This window comes from Mirounga angustirostris, unplaced genomic scaffold, assembly GCF_029215605.1.
Source record: "Mirounga angustirostris isolate CCGP_5_RB_7025 unplaced genomic scaffold, mMirAng1.0.hap1 SCAF_16, whole genome shotgun sequence".
In the NCBI taxonomy this organism is placed as follows: domain Eukaryota; kingdom Metazoa; phylum Chordata; class Mammalia; order Carnivora; family Phocidae; genus Mirounga; species Mirounga angustirostris.
In genome coordinates, this window is record NW_026991724.1 from 50,800,459 (window position 1) to 50,818,408 (window position 17,950).

General features: G+C 48.7%; 1 protein-coding gene and 1 non-coding gene across 2 annotated transcripts; both read right to left on the bottom strand.

Moving 5' to 3' along the window:
* Positions 1-130: 130 nt before the first annotated feature.
* PGLYRP1 (peptidoglycan recognition protein 1) lies at positions 131-4,270 on the bottom strand. Its single transcript, XM_045891785.3, has 3 exons — positions 3,971-4,270; positions 1,343-1,464; positions 131-762 (listed from the first exon to the last, which is right to left on the bottom strand). The coding sequence occupies exons 1-3, from the start codon at positions 4,258-4,260 to the stop codon at positions 584-586; spliced, it is 591 nt and encodes a 196-aa protein (XP_045747741.1). The 5' UTR covers positions 4,261-4,270; the 3' UTR covers positions 131-583.
* Positions 4,271-16,990: 12,720 nt separating this feature from the next.
* On the bottom strand, positions 16,991-17,094 carry LOC123856296 (U6 spliceosomal RNA). Its single transcript, XR_006793699.1, has one exon. It is a non-coding gene; the product is annotated as a U6 spliceosomal RNA (small nuclear RNA).
* Positions 17,095-17,950: the final 856 nt, after the last annotated feature.

Below are 17,950 nucleotides of genomic sequence, written 5' to 3' on the forward strand. Positions count from 1 at the left end.
ATGACTAAAGGGTAGGGCTGGAGTGGGGAGAAATGAGGACTGGGTGGTGGCCGTAATTGGGACCTGGTGTATTTCTGGGCATGTCTCTGACTGGGAGGCACTTTAGGGTTCAGAGTCAGGAGAAACTTGCATACTCTCTAAAGCAATGAATGGGGTGGACCTGAGGGGTGGGAGTGAGCAGCTCAACCCCAAAGGGGTCCAAGCAGAGATGTGGCACAGGGTATCTTTGGCCGAGCGGTAGAGAAGGGGTGTCTTGGAGCATGGTTCACGGCCCTGAGCTGCCGTCAGTGACATCTGGGCCATCTTGGTGCTGATTCCTGCGCTCTGGCCCGAGACCTGGGTTCTGAGCTGTGATGTTCCTTACAAGCTGGGCTCTCTGGGGTCTTGGTTTAGGGTTGGGGCCTCTGGATTCTGAGTACCAGCGAGGACAGAGTGCTGGGCCCGGGGCGGGTGGGACTGGCTGGGGTCTTGTGGGAGGTAGAGAGGGAGGGGAGGCATGTGGTGGGACACAGGAACACAGTTTGAGCTGCACCTTGATTGGAGGGGAGGCGGTGGGGTTTCCAGGTGTGGAGGAGATAGGGTGTCACTCGTGGTAGTGTGGCCAAGTCTGGATGATCTCATAGAGTTGGTCGCCTGGAGAGAGTGTGCGCTGCACGTCCCTGTGTCCCTTGACCTCGTATCTGGGGCTCAGTTTTCCCTGAGCCACACCGCAAGCTAGCAGACTCTGGGCCGCCCTGAGGGCCCGGGGTGGAGGTGACCGCTCTGGGGGAGACAGACGCAGGAGTTAGGCTAGGGCTTCCTTGAGGGACAGAGGTAGTGTGGGCTAGTGTTTCCAGCTGTGCACCCTGCCCCCCTGGGGCCCAGAACCGGGTCTGCCAGTCCCCTAGCAGGAACTTAACCCTGCTGTGCCTCAGTTTCCTCATCTGCGAAAGGAGAGAATGATGGCACCTGCCCACAGGGCTGTGGGACAAGAAAACGAGTTCTTTTACATAAAGCCATCACAGAACAGTGCCTGGCACAGGTTAAACCCTCAGCAGGTGTCAAGATTAGAGCTCATCCTCCCTCCTCTGCCCCCAGACCTCTGGGTCCTACTCATGATGGTGGCTGTTTATCATGGACTGGCCGAAGAACTTTTATGCAGATTAACTCATCCTGGCCCAAACCAGGCAGTTGCAAAGAAATGGTCATTATCCAAAGGAGGAGATGAGGCTTGGGGAAGCCGACTCAACTTGCCCAATGTCACAGAGCTTGGAAGTGGCAGAGCCTCCCAAGGACTACATACCGTGCGGCGCCATCCCCCAGACCCCAGGTCGGCCCTCCATGCCAACAGCTGGACACTTACCCATGTAGTTACCCATGAAGGAGATGCCAATGGAGATGGGGTTCCAGGTGGGGCCTGTGTGATCGCCCTTGGTGTCCCAGCCCCGGCCCTCATACACGAGCCCATCTTCTCCGATCAGAAAGCTGTGTGGGTGGGGGTGGGGTGGGCTTGATGAGTAAGGGAGGGCATGCCACCCCCTCCCCTGCCCCCTGCTACTCACACACAATTTCCCCCAACACTTCCCTCTTCTGTCATCCAATGCCTCTGGCCCCTGCCACGTGCCAGGCACAGCACTACACCCTCACGGCCACCCATGAGTTAGTACTGCCCCCATTCTGCAGGTGGAGCATCAGAGAGGTGGGGACGTCTGCCCACAGTCACACAACACAGCCAGACAGGAACAGAGTCCGGATTCTCACCCGGGTCCCTGGAACTCCCATTCACGTGATCCTACTCCTTGCTTCCTCCAGCCTCCTGGGAGGATTTGTTGAGCTCTTGATTTGCTGAATGCCCTCATGCTCTGGGGCAGGAGCCGCTGTTGTCCCCAAGGTCATGCCCCATAGACCCCTGCCTCTCCGAACTGTCCTCTGAGAAGCTTTTCTGCCCTTGGCCCAGCCTGCTTCCTGCTTTCTGTTCCCTGCTGGGGTACACTGAGTGACAGGATCTAGGACTCAAGGATTGGCATCATAACCAGATACAGACTCTGGAGTCCCAGCATCTGCCTCTTGGAAGTTTCCAGTCCTGGCATCAGATCCTTAAGACTCATTTGACACGCCTTGATGGAGCGAGTCTGATTTGGCACATTGGAAATAACTAGAAGATCAGCACTTTGGAGTTTCAAGATCTGCTGCCTCTGCCCTCTTGCTCTCACAGTCACCAAGGACGTAAAGAATGTTGGAACTTAAGAATCTTTGGGTCCTGAATCTCCCACGCAGGAAGCCCGAATCAGAATCTGGCTCTGAAGAGACTAGAAATTCCATGGTGATGCTGGCCCCCAGGACTGGGCTGCTTATGGCTTTATCACAGCCCCAACACCTGGCACAGGCAGTTGGGACTCCCTGTGTATTTGTGAAATGGAAGCATCTAGTTTAAACCTCCACCACCACTAGGTGGGTCGAGTGAAGAACCTTTTTATAAGTAAAGATACTGAGACTCAGAATGTGATGTGACAAGAAGGAAGATCCAGAATGTTGGGATCAGACTCTAAATCCTAAAATCTGAGAAACAGACTTCAGTCTGCTTTTCTATAAGGCGATTGAGGTCAGAGGCTGGGGAGCCAAGCTTTGTCTTCACTACCTCATGGAAACCCTTAGCATCTGAGCACCTGAGTCTTGGAGACAAAGCCTTGAAGTTGGAGCCTTTGAAATGTAAAAGCTTGAGCCAGAAGAGCTGGGGATACCCTCGGAGGCGTCTAGACTTCCAATGAGGTCATCGGCTTCCCGAGCTTCACCCTACCCCTATTGGAAGCCATCTCTAAGGGCGGAACCCGGGAACCTGGATTTCCAGTACGGTGACTGGTGTTTACCAAGGTCTGAGAACCTGTAGGGTTCAAAGTTCACTCGCTGCGGAAGCCCTTGTATGGGGCCGCGGCCTGTTACCCCGGAAAGGGAGCTGGGGGGCACGGCCCCCAGATGCAGATCTTCGCAGTCCTTTTGTTTTCTGCCGTCACCCACCCGCAGGCTGTTCTCCCCACAGCCGCCAGGGGGAGCTGCTTCCACCTAGCAGGCTCACATCCCTCCCCCGGCTCCTGTCTTCCTTACCGTGGTCCACAAGGCCCTGCCGATCCGGTCCTCCTCGTTTCATGTCACTCCTCCCAGCTCCCTCCAGCCATCCTGACCTCTGTCCTTCAGGCGTGACCCTCTCACTTGCCCTCATAGCTTTTACCCCTGCTGGACCCTCAGCTTACCACTCTTGCCGCAGCCCCCCATCCCAGAGCCACCGGAGTCCCCCCCCCCCACCGCCCCGCCCTATTGCTTCTATCACCCTCTGAATTCATCTGGTTTCCTTTGCTTGTTTCCCACCTGTTCTTCCCCGTTGGTCTTTAAATCCCATTGGGCCAGATTCGCACTGTTCATGCCTCCCCCATCCCAGCACCCGGGCAGGGCCTGGCACATAATAAGTGCCTAAGGGCAAGAGCCCATGAACTTGGGGGTTCCCACTGCATGCCAGGTGGTGCCCTAAGGGCTTTGCATGTATGTATTGGCTGATTTAGTGACCTGGTGGGGGCAGAGGAGGGAGAGGAAACCAAAGTGGGGAGAGCGTTCGTGACCCTGCCCCAGGTCTCAGCCAGCAACAAGCAGAGCTGAGACTGGACCCCACCCGACCCCCACGCTGAACCCGCCTGCTTGTCTGCTTCCCAACAGAGGCGGCAGACTTTACGAAGGGACTCCAGTGTAGAGGACTCTTTCTTTTGTGCTGGTAGTCTGTCCCTTCCTCCAGGGAGCAGGGCTTGGACTTCAGCCCTTTCCCTTCTTCCTAGCACCTGCGTGCCGCGCGCACATGCGCAGTCCTGGGTGCCCGCCCTGGGGAGAAAGCAAGCTGCGAGGACTGGCGGCCAGGGGGCTCTAGACCTGCCGGGGGTCCCTCAGGCCTCCACACATTTCCCTCCACCCGCTGGGGCACCGGCCTTTGCCTCCGCTCCGCACTCACTTGTAGCCCACGTCACACCAGTTCAGCGTCCCCGAGTGGTAGTTGTGCACGTTCTGGGTCTGCTGCAGGCACGAGGCCGGGCAGTCGCAGGGGCTGCCGGCCGTGTGTGACACCACCACGTAGCGCACGGGCAGTCTCAACTTCTTGGAACACTTGGACGCCGGGGCCCTCCACTCTCTCCGGGGCACTATGGGGCAGCAGAGGTTTGGGGATTCTTCTCTAGGCCTTCCGAGCCCAAGTCCGAGGAGAGCCAGGAGGGCCCAGGCGAGCAGCGCGCAAGGGGCGGGCATGGCAGGTGAGGCCCGCAGGGACGGCTAGGAGTTCGCCGCGGGCCGAGGCCACCTTTATCTGCTGGGGCCGGGCGGTGGGGAGGGCCTTGCTTCACACCCTGGCGGGACAGGCAGGTCACACTGGACCCCAGATTCCGCTTCCTTCTCTGGCAGGACTGCAACAGGATGCGGTGTGGTGAGGTGGGGAAGTGGGGAGCCCATGGCAAAGCCAAGGGGACTCTCTCCTAGCTGAGAGTCAGGGTGGGGAGGGTTGCACAGGCCTCTGGCCATCTCGCCCTGTGGTTTCTGGAAGAGCAAGGGCCTGGCGCCCTGCCCAGCTTTGTCTCTCCTTTCAGTGGGGCTTTGAACAACTCACTGGGAACATTAACACAGGGGCTGGGGGCCTGAGCCTCCTCTGTCCTTCTCCTGGAGGGACCAGGGTAACAAAAGCCCCCCCCCCCGCTTTTTTTTTTAAATTGAAGTGTAATTAACATACAGCTTTATGTTATTTTCAGGTGTACAACATAGTGATTCGACAGTTCTGTACATTACTTAGTGCTCACCGTGATAAGTGTGGCCCCCAAATGTCCCCAAACAATGCAGTAGTGATCTTGTTGACTACATTCCCTATGCTGTACTTTTCATCCCTGTGACTTATTTTATAACTGGAAGTTTGTACCTCTTAATCCCCCCCCTTTTTTTTAAAGATTCTATTTATTTATTTGAGAGAGAGAATGAGATAGAGAGAGCATGAGAAGGGGGAGGGTCAGAGGGAGAAGCAGACTCCCTGCCGAGCAGGGAGCCTGATGTGGGACTCGATCCCGGGACTCCAGGATCATGACCTGAGCCGAAGGCAGTGGCTTAACCAACTGAGCCACCCAGGCGCCCCCTCTTAATCCCCTTTATCTATTTCATCCACCTCCCCTCTTGCCAGTTTGATCTCTGTATTTAAGAATCAAAAGCTCCGGGCGCCTGGGTGGCTCAGTTGGTTAAGCGACTGCCTTAGGCTCAGGTCATGATCCTGGAGTCCCTGGATCGAGTCCCGCATCGGGCTCCCTGCTCAGCAGGGAGTCTGCTTTGCCCTCTGACCCTATCCCCTCTCATGTGTTCTCTCTCATTCTCTCTCTCTCAAATAAATAAATAAAATCTTAAAAAAAAAAAAAAGAATCAAAAGCTCCTATTTTAAAACCACTTCTCCCAGGCCCAAGCCCGAGGTCGCTTAACCCTTGCAGCAAACTGAAGATGTTGAGTGGTGGGAAGCCCATTTTGCAGTCGAGTAAACTGAGGCAGGGAGAGGGGGACATAGTAGGGCCTGGTGGTCCACAGCCTGGATTCAGAACCAGGCTGCCTGCATTTGAATTCTGGCCCCATTCCAGCGTGTGAGCTCCTGCAAGTGAGCTTTCTGTACCTCAGTTTTCCCCACCTACAAAACGGGGATAATAATATAAAGTACCTGACTCAGAAGGCTGATGTGAACTAAGGAATTAAGGGGGTGGATAAAGTCGAGCCCTTCCAAGAGGTTGGCACCTGGTGCCACATAAGGGCCACTGGGACTCAATAACCAGTCAAACTGATACAAAATGTTAACCCCCTGTGTCCCACTCCCCTCGGGCTCTGTTTGCTAGCACTCACTAACAGTGTGGCATGATTTCCTCCAAGGTGATGTCCATGCTCCGGAGATCATGCTTACATCTGTGATCTGGAATGACACACCAGGCATCGCTAAGCACCTTTTCACTTCACATGCTTCCAACGGGTCTGTGAGATAGATATTATTAACCCCTTTTATAGTCAAGAAAACTGAGGCCCAGAGAGGTTATCACATATGGGGAGAAGGTGGGGATGCTGGGGTGCATGGGGGTTCCAATACTTTACTGGTAGAAATATGAATTGTTAACAGCCTCTGGCGGAAAACAATCTGGTAGTAACTACCACAGGCTTCCAGGAACCCAGAGATGGAGTTCTAAATCATGGTCTGCTTCCTACAAACACATGTAAGACTGTATACATTTTTTTTTTAGTTTTTTTTTTTTAAAGATTTTATTTATTTATTCATGAGAGACAGAGGCAGAGGGAGAAGCAGGCTCCCTGCAGAGCAGGGAGCCTGATGCGGGACTCTATCCCAGGACTCTGGGACCATGACCTGAGCCGAAGACAGACGCTTAACCGACTGAGCCTCCCAGGTGTCCCTATTTTTTAGTTTTTAAGTAATTATTTTATTATCTTTTTCGAGTTTTTTTGTTTTTAAGGAATCTCTACACCCAACGTGGGGCTTGAACTCACAACCCTGAGATCAGGAGCTCAACAGTCTCATGCTCTACTGACTGAGCCAGCCAGCTGCCCCTATATATATTTTTTTAATAACAAAATCAAATCACACACATCACTTTGCCTTTCGTGACCTCCTATCCCATGTGCCTCTCTCTAGGTGAACACAACTAATTCTAACTGAATCTTCATAATAGTCACATAGTATTTCATGGTATAGGCTTGCCATTTTGACAGAATCTTTGCTTTTTTTTGAAGCTTTGCTGTTCTTCATCCCATCCCCCTGCTGCACAAAATATTATCAGCCATCCAGCCATCCATACTGGAGCACTTATAATTGATAAATACAGACTTTCTAGGTCAAAGACTCTACATATTTAATAGTTACTACCAGATTGTTTTCCGCCAGAGGCTGTTAACAATTCATATTTCTACCAGTAAAGTATTGGAACCCCCCATGCACCCCAGAAGTGGGCATTATCACCTCTTAAATTTATGGGTGTAAAGCGATATCTCTGTAATTTTAACTGGCATTTTTATGACCACTCAGGAGATTTTTTTTCCCCCTATGTTTTCTGCCCACTTGGATTTGTCTTCTATTGATTGCCTGTCATGTCCACTGTCCATTTTTTTAAAAATATTTTTATTTATTTATTTGAGAGAGAGAGAGAGAGCACAAGCAGGGGAAGTGGCAGGCAGAGGGAGAAGCAGGCTTCCCGCTGAGCAGGGAGCCTGATGCGGGGCTCGATCCCAGGACCCTGGGATCATGACCTGAGCCGAAGGCAGACGCTTAACTGATTGAGCCACCCAGGTGCCCCCATTGTCCATTTTTGAAAAAAATTGGGCTGGAGGTGCCTGTCTGGCTCAGTCAGTGGAGCCGCAAGCCTCTTGATCTCAGGGTTGTGAGTTCAAGCCCCCCATTGAGTGTAGAGATGCCTTAAGAAAAAAAATCTTAAAAAAATAAAATGGGTTGTTTACCTTTTCGTTATCAATTTGCAAAATGAAGAAAAGAATCCCATAACTGGGATTGTTGAGTCTTTGGGTATGTACATTTTGTGTCTCTTTTCTTTTTGAAAGCATTAAGGAATAACATACATATAGAAAAATGTGCAAGTGTACTTTTTAAATAGAGTTTATAGAATTAATAGAGTGAAGAACTGTGTTAATTTTCACACCACAAATACACCATGCATCCAGCACCCAGATCAGGAAATAGAGCTACATTAAAAATTTTAATAGAGGGGCGCCTGGGTGGCTCAGTCATTAAGCATCTGCCTTCGGCTCGGGTAATGATGCCAGGGTCGTGGGATGGAGCCCCACATCTGGCTCCCTGCTCCGCGGGAAGCCTGCTTCTCCCTCTCCCACTCCCCCTGCTTGTGTTCCCTCTCTCGCTGTCTCTCTCTCTGTCAAATAAATAAAATCTTAAAAAAAATTTTTAATAGATATTGCCAAATATCATACTAAAAAAGTTTTAGTATTTCTTTTCCCTTGTAATGGAATCAGTTTTAAAATGCTTTACCGTCCAAGGAATGATGTCTCATTATTGTTTTATTTGCATTTCTTCAAGCATCAGAGAGGTGGTTGTCTCTTTACATATTTATGGCTGTTTGCACTGATCTTCTGTGAACTGTCTGCTCATCTCTTTGACTCTCAATTTTCCTGTTGGGTCGTTGTATATGGGGAATATTAACACTGTCTGTCAAATGTGCTACAAACATTTTCCTCTAGTTTATTTTTAAAAAATTATTTCTTTCTTTTATGGTTTCTGTGTTTCCTGTCCTGCCTTAAGAAGACCTTAACATGCCAAGATTGTAAGACTTTTTCTATTTAAAAAAATATTGTTATCTTGTGTTTTTACTTTTAGACTTCTACCTCGGCTAGAATTTATCATTGCATGTGGTGTGAGGTAAGGGTTTAATTTTGTTTCCAAATGGCTAGCCATTTGTCCTGGCACTGTTTATTAAATAGCTAGATCTGGCTTTTGAATTTCAGCCCCGCCACTCATTAGCTGGATGACCTTGGGCAATCAGGCAGCATTTGACATAGCTGACCACATCCCTCTTGAAAGGTTCACTTTCCTCAGCCTCTGTGTCATAAGACTTTTGATTTTCCTTCCGCTTCTCTAGTTGGTCTTTTTGTCTCCCTTTTTGACCCATTCTTCCTTCCTTGACCATCATAAGATACTTGTTCTGCTGGGTGATTTCATCCAGGTCATGGCTTCAGCTGCTACTGAAATGCAGATGACTTAAAGATATTTATGCCTAGCCTGGAGCTTTCAGATGAATTCTGCATCCGTGTATCCACCTGCCTACTTGACATCGATACCTGGATGTCCCACAGGGACCTCAAATGCAAGACTCCCAAAATGGTTTATGATTTGCTCCTCCATAATCAGCCCTCTTCCAAGAGTCCCCAAGGAATGCCATGATTGTCTTCCACTTACAAAAGCCATGCGTGAGAACACTATCCTTGACCAACCTCTACTCTCTCTCCTCTTGTTTCCAGTGCCCAAAACAAGCCCAGCACATAGCAGGTGCTCAATAAATCCTGAATGACTGATAAATATCCAGTTCGCCCCCAAGTCATGTTGCTATTATCTCCTAAATATCTTATGAATTAGACTGCTCCTATCTATTGCCACTCTCCTCGCCTTGGTCCAGTCACCATCTTGCACCTGGATTTTGCTCCCAACTCCTTGGTGATTTCCCAGCATGCACCTAAGCTCCTATGAGGCCCAAGCTCAGATCTGATCAGGTCACCCTCAAAAGTGAGTCACAGTTTCTATGGCTTCTCATGACTCTTTGGATGAATCCTAAGCACCTACCATGGCCTGCCATCAACCTAGCCTCACTTGGCTTAAACCTGAGACCCTCTTCCTGAGTCGCCTAGCTTTCCCTGCCCTTCTCGCTGCCCTTGAGGATACTTCGATACCCTGTCCCCAGGGGGCTTTCTTTGCAGTATATACGAGTTTTAAATAGAGGAAGCTTAAGAAATTCGGTACCTGGGCACCTGGGTGGCTCAGTCGGTTAAGCGACTGCCTTCAGCTCAGGTCATGATCTCAGGGTCCTGGGATCGAGCCCTGCATCAGGCTCCCCGCTCAGCGGGAAGCCTGCTTCTCCCTCTCCCACTCCCCCTGCTTGTGTTCCTGCTCTCACTATCTCTCTCTCTGTCAAATAAATAAATAAAAATCTTAAATAAAAAAAAAAAAGAAATTCAGTACCTTTGTACCTTACCTTTAAGATTACAAAACACTCAGCTCACCTTTTATAAAAAGACAGGGATATTTACACATCAGATTGCTGATACTAAGAATATAATCATTAGTCAGGTGGTGTGAAGTCTTCCCTTGTTAGAATTGTATTTATTCTGTATCTTGTCAGCCTAAAATTGAGACATGCCCTTGTGAGCATTTACAAGAGCTTCAGTGGGTAATTGTTATATTACCTCTCATCCTGAGACTGTATTACTAGTGTATTTTTTAAATAGGAAATAAGATCTACTCCCTGTATGTTGTAGGAAGTTGAATTTTTAAATATTTAATTCATCAACTGCCTTTCTTTGATCTCGTTGTAATTAATTCAGCCATTATAAAAACTCCTCAGATTATCTTGCAGTTAGCAAAAAACACTGGTTTTCATTGTTGTATCAACAATGAAAGAAGTCAAATTAAATGCTGATTATAGCAAAGACAAAGTTAAAACACAGTGCAGGATCTTCATTTTTTCCCTTGACGTTCCCAAGCCTGGAATGCTCATCCCCCTCACTTGTCCCATCCTAACTGTCACTTTTCTTCCCTTGTCACCTCCTCAGAGGTGATCAATTCCCCTAGTTCCTTCCCCACATCATTTCCTTTCCTTCATATTTATCACAAGCATAGTTATTAATTTACCTGTGCAATTCTTTGATGAATTTCTGTCTCTCCTACTATACAGTGAGGTTTATAAGTATTGTCCAGATCGTGGCACTTGAGAGAGAAAGAGGGAGCTATTGCTGGGTCAGTAGGCATACAAGGACTGTCCCAAACAATTCAGGATGTATCATCACCCCACTTAATAACAAGGAAGGGGCTACCATTTCCCCCCTCTCGCATACTATAATATCCCCAATTCCTTGCATATAGCTGGTGATGGATACATGTGAAGATCACATTCTAAGCCACCCTCAGTTTCTCCATCTGTGAAATGCATTTAAGGACAGTTCCGTCCTCAGAGGGCTGTTGTAAGCAACAGGGCTGCCCCTCAGATGCTTCCCCCCCAACACACAAGAGTAAAAATAGAGCCCCCGGGCACCGGAGTGGCTCAGTCGGTTAAGCTAGGCATCTGCCTTCAGCTCAGGTCATGATCCCAGGGTCCTGGGATCAAGCCCCGCATTGGTTTCCATGCTCAGCAGGGAGTCTGCTCCTCCCTCTCTCTGCCCTTCCTCCGCTTGTGCTCTCTCTTTCTCTCTCAAATAAATAAATAAAATCTTTTAAAAAAAGAGTACAGATGGAGGCCTATATGCCCTATTACTAAATATTGAAAAGTTATACATTCAGCTAACAGCTGCTAGGCAAAATACGTCTTTGTGTCTTCACAAAAACAGCTTCAAAAAGACAACATAGGAGGATATGTGCAAAGCAACAGTCCACACCAAGTGACTGTGCACTTTCAAAATGGATTTGTTTTTCCTGCCAAAGACCATGGTTCACTCTGGGCCGTTGGAGGGGAGGTGGGGAGGTGGGGGAAGGGGACAGCTTTCTCCCACATTTGTTGAATCTGTCAGTCAGTTGTGATTAAGTCATGTGATGAATACCTTTTTGTTCTTGTTCCTCTTTTTTTAAAAAAATATTTATTTATTTTTATTAAATTTTTTTTTAAATCTTAAAAAAAAAGGTTTTCTTTATTTGCCAGAGACAGAGAGCACGAGAGCACAAGCGGGGGCAGCGGCAGGCAGAGGGAGAAGCAGGCTCCCCGCTCTACCTGTTGCAGGTGCTGGGGATTCAGCGGTAAATAAAACAAGAGTCCCTTTACGCACTTTCTAGTGGGGAAGACACACAGTAAACAAAGAAACATAACTATTTAAAATAACTCCAGATATACTATATTTCACGTGCGTGGCGCGGCTAGCGTTAGGCCTGACAGGTAGCAGGCCCCCAAGGAGCATCATCATCAGCTCTGACCTTGGGCTTGGTTTTGGTGCTGGGAAAAGGCGCGGCATCCTTCTCCGCCGTTCCCTCTTTTCACCGCCAGAGGGCGCGCCGCCCCATCTGTCCCCACCCTCCTTGGCAGGCTTTTCCCCAACCTTAACAGTAATAGGACAGCCTCTTAGCCTCCAAACGGTCCTGTTCTGTGATTTTCCTGGGGGCCTGCCCTGTCCCAGGGAGTGGTTTGCTCCTAATAACGGCAATGGCAACCACCCCATGAAGAACTAAGAGCCCAGAGTTACTGAGTTTTATGTTGATCACACAGCACCTATAGGCACAATCAGCCAGGGTGCAGAGAGAGAGAGGGCTGTTCTGTCAGAGGGACCAGCGTGACTAAAGGTATGGAGAAGAGCAGCTGCAGGGTGATGTTCTGGGGCTACAAGAAGGTTGTTGCTGGGGTGGAAAGGACCAGCATGTGTGGGGAGCCAGCTCAGCAGAACCAGACTACCCTGGGACTTGTCTGGCTTGGTAAGGGTCTGGATTCATGCTGTGAGCACTGGGGAGCCACAGAAGAGCATGTAAGGAGTGACATTAATCCACTTTGCATTTTTATTTTTATTTTTTAAGGAAGGTTTTTTATTTTTTTTATTGTTTTATTTTTATTTTTTTTGAAAGATTTTATTTATTTATTTGAGAGAGAGAGAATGAGACAGAGCACATGAGAGGGGGAGGGTCAGAGGGAGAAGCAGACTCCCTGCCGAGCAGGGAGCCCGATGCGGGACTCGATGCGGGACTCGATCCCGGGACTCCAGGATCATGACCTGAGCCGAAGGCAGTCGCTTAACCAACTGAGCCACCCAGGCGCCCCAAGGAAGGCTTTTTATTTTTAAGTAATCTAGCCCACTGTGGGGCTAGAACTCACAACCCTGAGATCAAGAGCCTCAAGTTCTGCTCCACGAACTGAGCCAGCCAGGTGCCCACCGCTTTGCATTTTTAAGAGGTCATTTTGGGGAGCAGAGAGGGGGAGGGAGTGGAAGATAGTGGACACTGTTGGAGGTCTTTAACTATATACATGGAGACTTCTGGAAGCCAGTTTTCAACCATGAGGGAAGCCACAATTAGTGTGGTCAACTCTTTGGAAGGCGGAGAAGAGACAGAGAGTCTGTGATAATATTGCTGAGCCTCTGGATCTGGCCTCACCTAAGATCAGCCCTCTTATCAAATTCTTCTACCCTTTGACACTCCATAAATTAGATAGATTTTTACTAATTTCTTGTTTCAACCTCTCAATTGATTAGGACTGTTGCATTTACTGTATCTTTGAAAGGTTGTGTAATATAATGGATGTGGTAGGCTGAAAAGTGGTCCTCCTCAAAGATACCCACGTCCTAATTCCTGGAACCTGTGAGTGTTACTTTACGTGGCAAAACGACCCCCACAAACGTCTTTGTGGGTGTGATTATGCTCAGGATCTTGAAATGGGGAGATTATCCCGGATTATCCAGGTAGGCTCTAAATACAATCACTCTTAGAAAGGGGAAGGAGAGGGATATTTGACTAGAGACAGAAGAGAAAGCCATGCAGAGACAGAGGCAGAGATTGGAACAATGCAGATGCAGTCGGAGGTACCAGCATCCACCAGAAGCCAGAAGAACAAATAGAGCACATACAACGAATTCTCCCTTCGAGCCTCCAGAGAGAGGCAACCCACAGTAGGAGCTGAGCATCCCTGTACTTTCTTGCTGGGTGCGACAGGAAGTGTGTCTACTCCATTTTTCCTGAAGCAGAAGTTCCTCTTTGATGTTTAATAAGTCATAAAATAATTTTAAAGGAAAAACCTTTATTTTATTTTATCTTATTTTATTTTTTTAAAGATTTTATTTGTTTTTTGACAGAGGGAGACACAGTGAGAGAGGGAACACAAGCAGGGGGAGTGGGAGAAGGAGAAGCAGGCTTCCCGCGGAGCAGGGAGCCTGATGTGGGGCTCGATCCCAGGACCCTGGGATCACAACCTGAGCCGAAGACAGGCGCTTAATGACTGAGCTACCCTGGCGCCCCGGAAAAACCTTTATTTTAGTACTTTAAAAAAGTTTTTATTTAAATTCCAGTTAGTTAACATACAGTGTAATATTAGTTTCAGGTGTACAATATAGTGATCCAACACTTCCATACAACACCCAGTACTCATCATGACAGGCGCGCTCCTTCATCCCCATCTCCTATTTCCCCCATCCCCCCACCCCACCTCCCCTCTGCTAACCAGCAGTTTCTTCTCTATAGTTAACAGTCTGTTTCTTGGTTTGCCTCTCTCTCTCTCTCTTTTTTTTTTTTTTGCCCTAGCAAATGTGTATTTTAAGAGAGATTTTAAGAGCATAAAAAGTAACATATTTTAAAAATATATTTTATTTATTTATTTGACAGAGAGACAGACAGCACAAGTAGGGGGAGCTGCAGAGGGAGAGGGAGAAGCAGACTCCCCGCTGAGTAGGGAGCCCAACAGGGGGCTCCATCCTAGGACCCTGGGATCATGACCCGAGCTGAAGGCAGATGGTTAACCAACCGAGCCACCCAGGCGCCCCAACAGCCTGGTTCTGAAAGCCCAAGGGCTTAAGGCAGCAATGCTGGAAGCAAGGCCAGAAAAGGGCAGCAGGGGCCACAGAGGCGAGTCAGGTTCAAGGGTGGGATGGTCCCCTCATCACAGCACTGCCACAAAGGGTTGTACACCTGGGCCCTGGCTGGCACAGCCACGGTCCTGTGTCTGGGGGAGCCACTGCAGAATGGACCAGACTAGGACCTCTGGAGCCCCCACCTCCATCCATGGTACCATCTCCTCCCTCCACACTACACCTGCTCTCACCTGCGAGTCCTTCCGAGCCTGAGCTCAGGAGTTCAGAATGGAAAGCAGTAGCTGAGAAGCAGAGGGGCATGAGAATGTTGGAGAGAGTATTTTTTTTTTAATTTTTTTTTTAAGATTTTATTTATTTGTGAGAGAGAGAATGAGAGACAGAGAGCATGAGAGGGAGGAGGGTCAGAGGGAGAAGCAGACTCCCTGCTGAGCAGGGAGCCTGATGTGGGACTCAATCCCGGGACTCCAGGATCATGACCTGAGCCGAAGGCAGTCGCTCAACCAACTGAGCCACCCAGGCGCCCTGTTGGAGAGAGTATTAGCACCAGGGTACAGAAGATGATGTCACTGAGCTGCATTCACTGTGGGCCACAGCTCAGAGTGGGTGGTGGCAGGGAGGGCTCCGGGAAGGGCTGGGTCTAATAGTTGCAGGTCAGGGGAGAGACTGAGGTGCAGTCAGAGATCCCCTGGGGATGATTACCAAGTAGGAAGCCAAGAATTGAACAGGCAAGAGAGCATTATGTTTGAGGTCCAGAGGTACATTAGGGATGTGACGAGACAGAAGTTTGGGACCCGAGTGTCCCATGGATCCTTACCAAAGATCCTGGGCACCATGGTTCTCGATTTTTGGCTCCAGAGCAGCTGAGGGCAGAGCAACCCCAGAGCTGGGTCCGGGACTTTATACTGGGACTTTGATAGACACCCTTACCCCCCAGCTAGGGAACCTACTGGACTCACATGACAATAGAGGAGGCCAAGCTGCTGAAAGGGGAGGGGCATGCCACCCCCTGCTCTCTCTCTCAAATAAAATAAATAAATAAAATCTTTGAAAGGGGAGGGGTCGTGAAGACTCAGAGTTCTGTGTAAGACAATAGCCCATCAAGAAATGTTGCTAAACTAGCTCCATCTGGCCACCACCTTCCCAGCTGTCTCCAAACCTCAGGGTCAATGCGACCGTGGATACGCTCAAAGTGGTGACTCTAGCAAGTGCCTTTCTCTGAAGGCCGCTAGGGGAAACCCAGCTGGAAACACTTGCTTGTCAAGTCACCTGCCAGACTCCCACTTTTTCTAGACCTCCCATATTGCCCTGCCCTGGAGGTTTCAAGGGGTCCCTATACTCCCCCTGCAAGGGACCTCCAGACCCACCCTGTGTGTCTTTTTCAGACTCATTTGTGGGAAATGATGGGAGTTGCGGCATGATCTAGAAGAAGAGCAGGGGCTGCAGAAACTCCGCTGGAGAGAACCAGAAAGGAATAGGGAACCACAGGATAGACTTCCAGAATTCATAAAACAGACTGCAAGGCATCAGATTATAGAGTGTCTTGTCCAAAGGAACGCTCCATCCACGCTTCTTCCTAGGATTTTATTGTTACCATTAGCGTTATTTGTATGAGGAGAATATACGGGGGATATTATTAGGTGCGCCCCTCTGTTTCCTGATGGCTTCCTCCCCACGGCACAGGGAAAAGATCGGGAAGGTGAAAGAGCGAGAAAGCAGAGGCTTTATTTACATCCTTGTAAATGTGCACTGTTGCTGGGGGGGGACTCCTCCCTCTCCTCTCTAAGTGCACGAGCAATACTGAGTGGGAGTGGTCTTGTTCCCGAAACTCAAGTTTGGCTGCCTTTCCCTGGAAAGGTCAATACTCAAGAGATGAGTTTTGATTGGGAAGGAAGAGGAGCATTATTCAGGCCAACCACTTGGGGAGAAGGCGGGCTCTTGTCCAAAGGCCAACTCCAAGGTTTCTGCCTGGTCTGGAGATTTTTTTTTTTTTTAAGATTTTATTTATTTATTTGACAGAGAGAGGGAACAAAAACAGGGGGAATGGGAGAGGGAGAAGCAGGCTTCCCGCAGAGCAGGACCCTGGAATCATGACCTGAGCCGAAGGCAGATGCTTAACGACTGAGCCACCCAGGCGCCCCTGGTCTGGAGATTTTTAAAGGGGTTTAATCAGTTAAGGGAGCGCAGGGGTCTGTGACATTTCTGGCTTATGTGCAGACTGCATGATACCAGCTACTGAGTTACCTCCGTCCCGGGAGGTTGTGCAAGAAATTCTAGTTCCTTGGTGCCCAGGGTTTGGGCGGGTTGCACAAGAAGGTCTGATTACTCCATACCCAGGCGTTGTGCAAGAGTACTCTGTTCTTTCTGCAAAGGAGGGCAAGGTTTACAGATGTGCAAAGGGAGGTCGGTGAAGTCCTGTGTGTGACCTTAAAAAGAAACATTTTGCTAAAAGAGTTGCTGACTTGCTGGCCTCTGTGGCCTGGAAAAGTTCTGGTCCCTTATTGCCCAAGGCCAGTGGTCTGTAAATTTTAAAGAAAGCAAATTAATTCTGTTACAGATAAAGGGCCTTAAGTCAGCAAACAGGGAGTGTGTTACTTTGAAGCAAGATGACCCTTAAAACTGGCTGGAGGGCTGTTATAGTCTGAGGATACATGCATATAAATAAGCCCTCCTCCCCTAATTTGGCAGGAGTCCGTGTGGGTTGGTATATGCTTTTGCTTTTGTTTATTTGTTTATTTTAAATATGGAACGCTTCACAAATTTGCATGTCATCCTTGTACAGGGGCCGCTCTAATCTCTGTATTGTTCCAGTTTTAGTGTATGTGCTATCCAAGCCAGCACTGGGTGGGTTGGTATTTGCATACGCAGATTTCCACAATGTCTCCTTGTGCCCATGGCACCCCAACAGGAGACCCAACCTTGGAGACGCACACTCACTTACGCAAAACAGCCGAAGGGACCGCAGACCTGGAAGAATTACATTCCTATCTTCTAGATGAATTAGCTGGGTACTTCATTCATAATTCTGAACCTACAAGCGAGGAATTCCTGGCCACATGAAGGAGAATGTTCTAGATAAACAGTACAACTGACTCTAAAGCCAAATCACAAAAATTATTAGTAGAAGAATTCATCTCTGTATAATTAAATTAGCTTCATAGAAAGCTCATGAAACCTCTTGTCAGTCAAGAAGCAAGGCTGGTGGATCCAGCCAGTAAAAACCCAAAAAAGCTGGAGCACCCAACTGACTCAGTCTGGGGAGCATGTGACTCTTGATTTCACGGTTGTGAGTTCGAGCCCCACATTTTAAGCCCAATGCGAGGCTTGAACTCAGGACTCTGAGATCAAGACCTGAGCTGAGATCAAGAGTTGGACGCTCTACTGACTGAGCCACCCAGGCATCCCCCAAAATAAAAAAAATCTTAAAAAAAAAAAAAGAATCCAAGTTCTTATGTCCTGAAACATTTCTATCCAAAATGTTTCCGGAAATGGACTCAATTTGGATCATAAGGAATATGCTGGAGTCCCCAGTTTCCATAGTATTTACAAATGCATTTACTTTATTCAATACTGTTATGTACCAGCTAGAGGAAGTGTGATTATTTCGTTGTATGCGAAGAGCACGCTGAAGTTCTGAGACGCTAAATCATTCAACAAAAAAAAATCCCACAGCTTGTAAATGGTAGAGTCGGGTCCC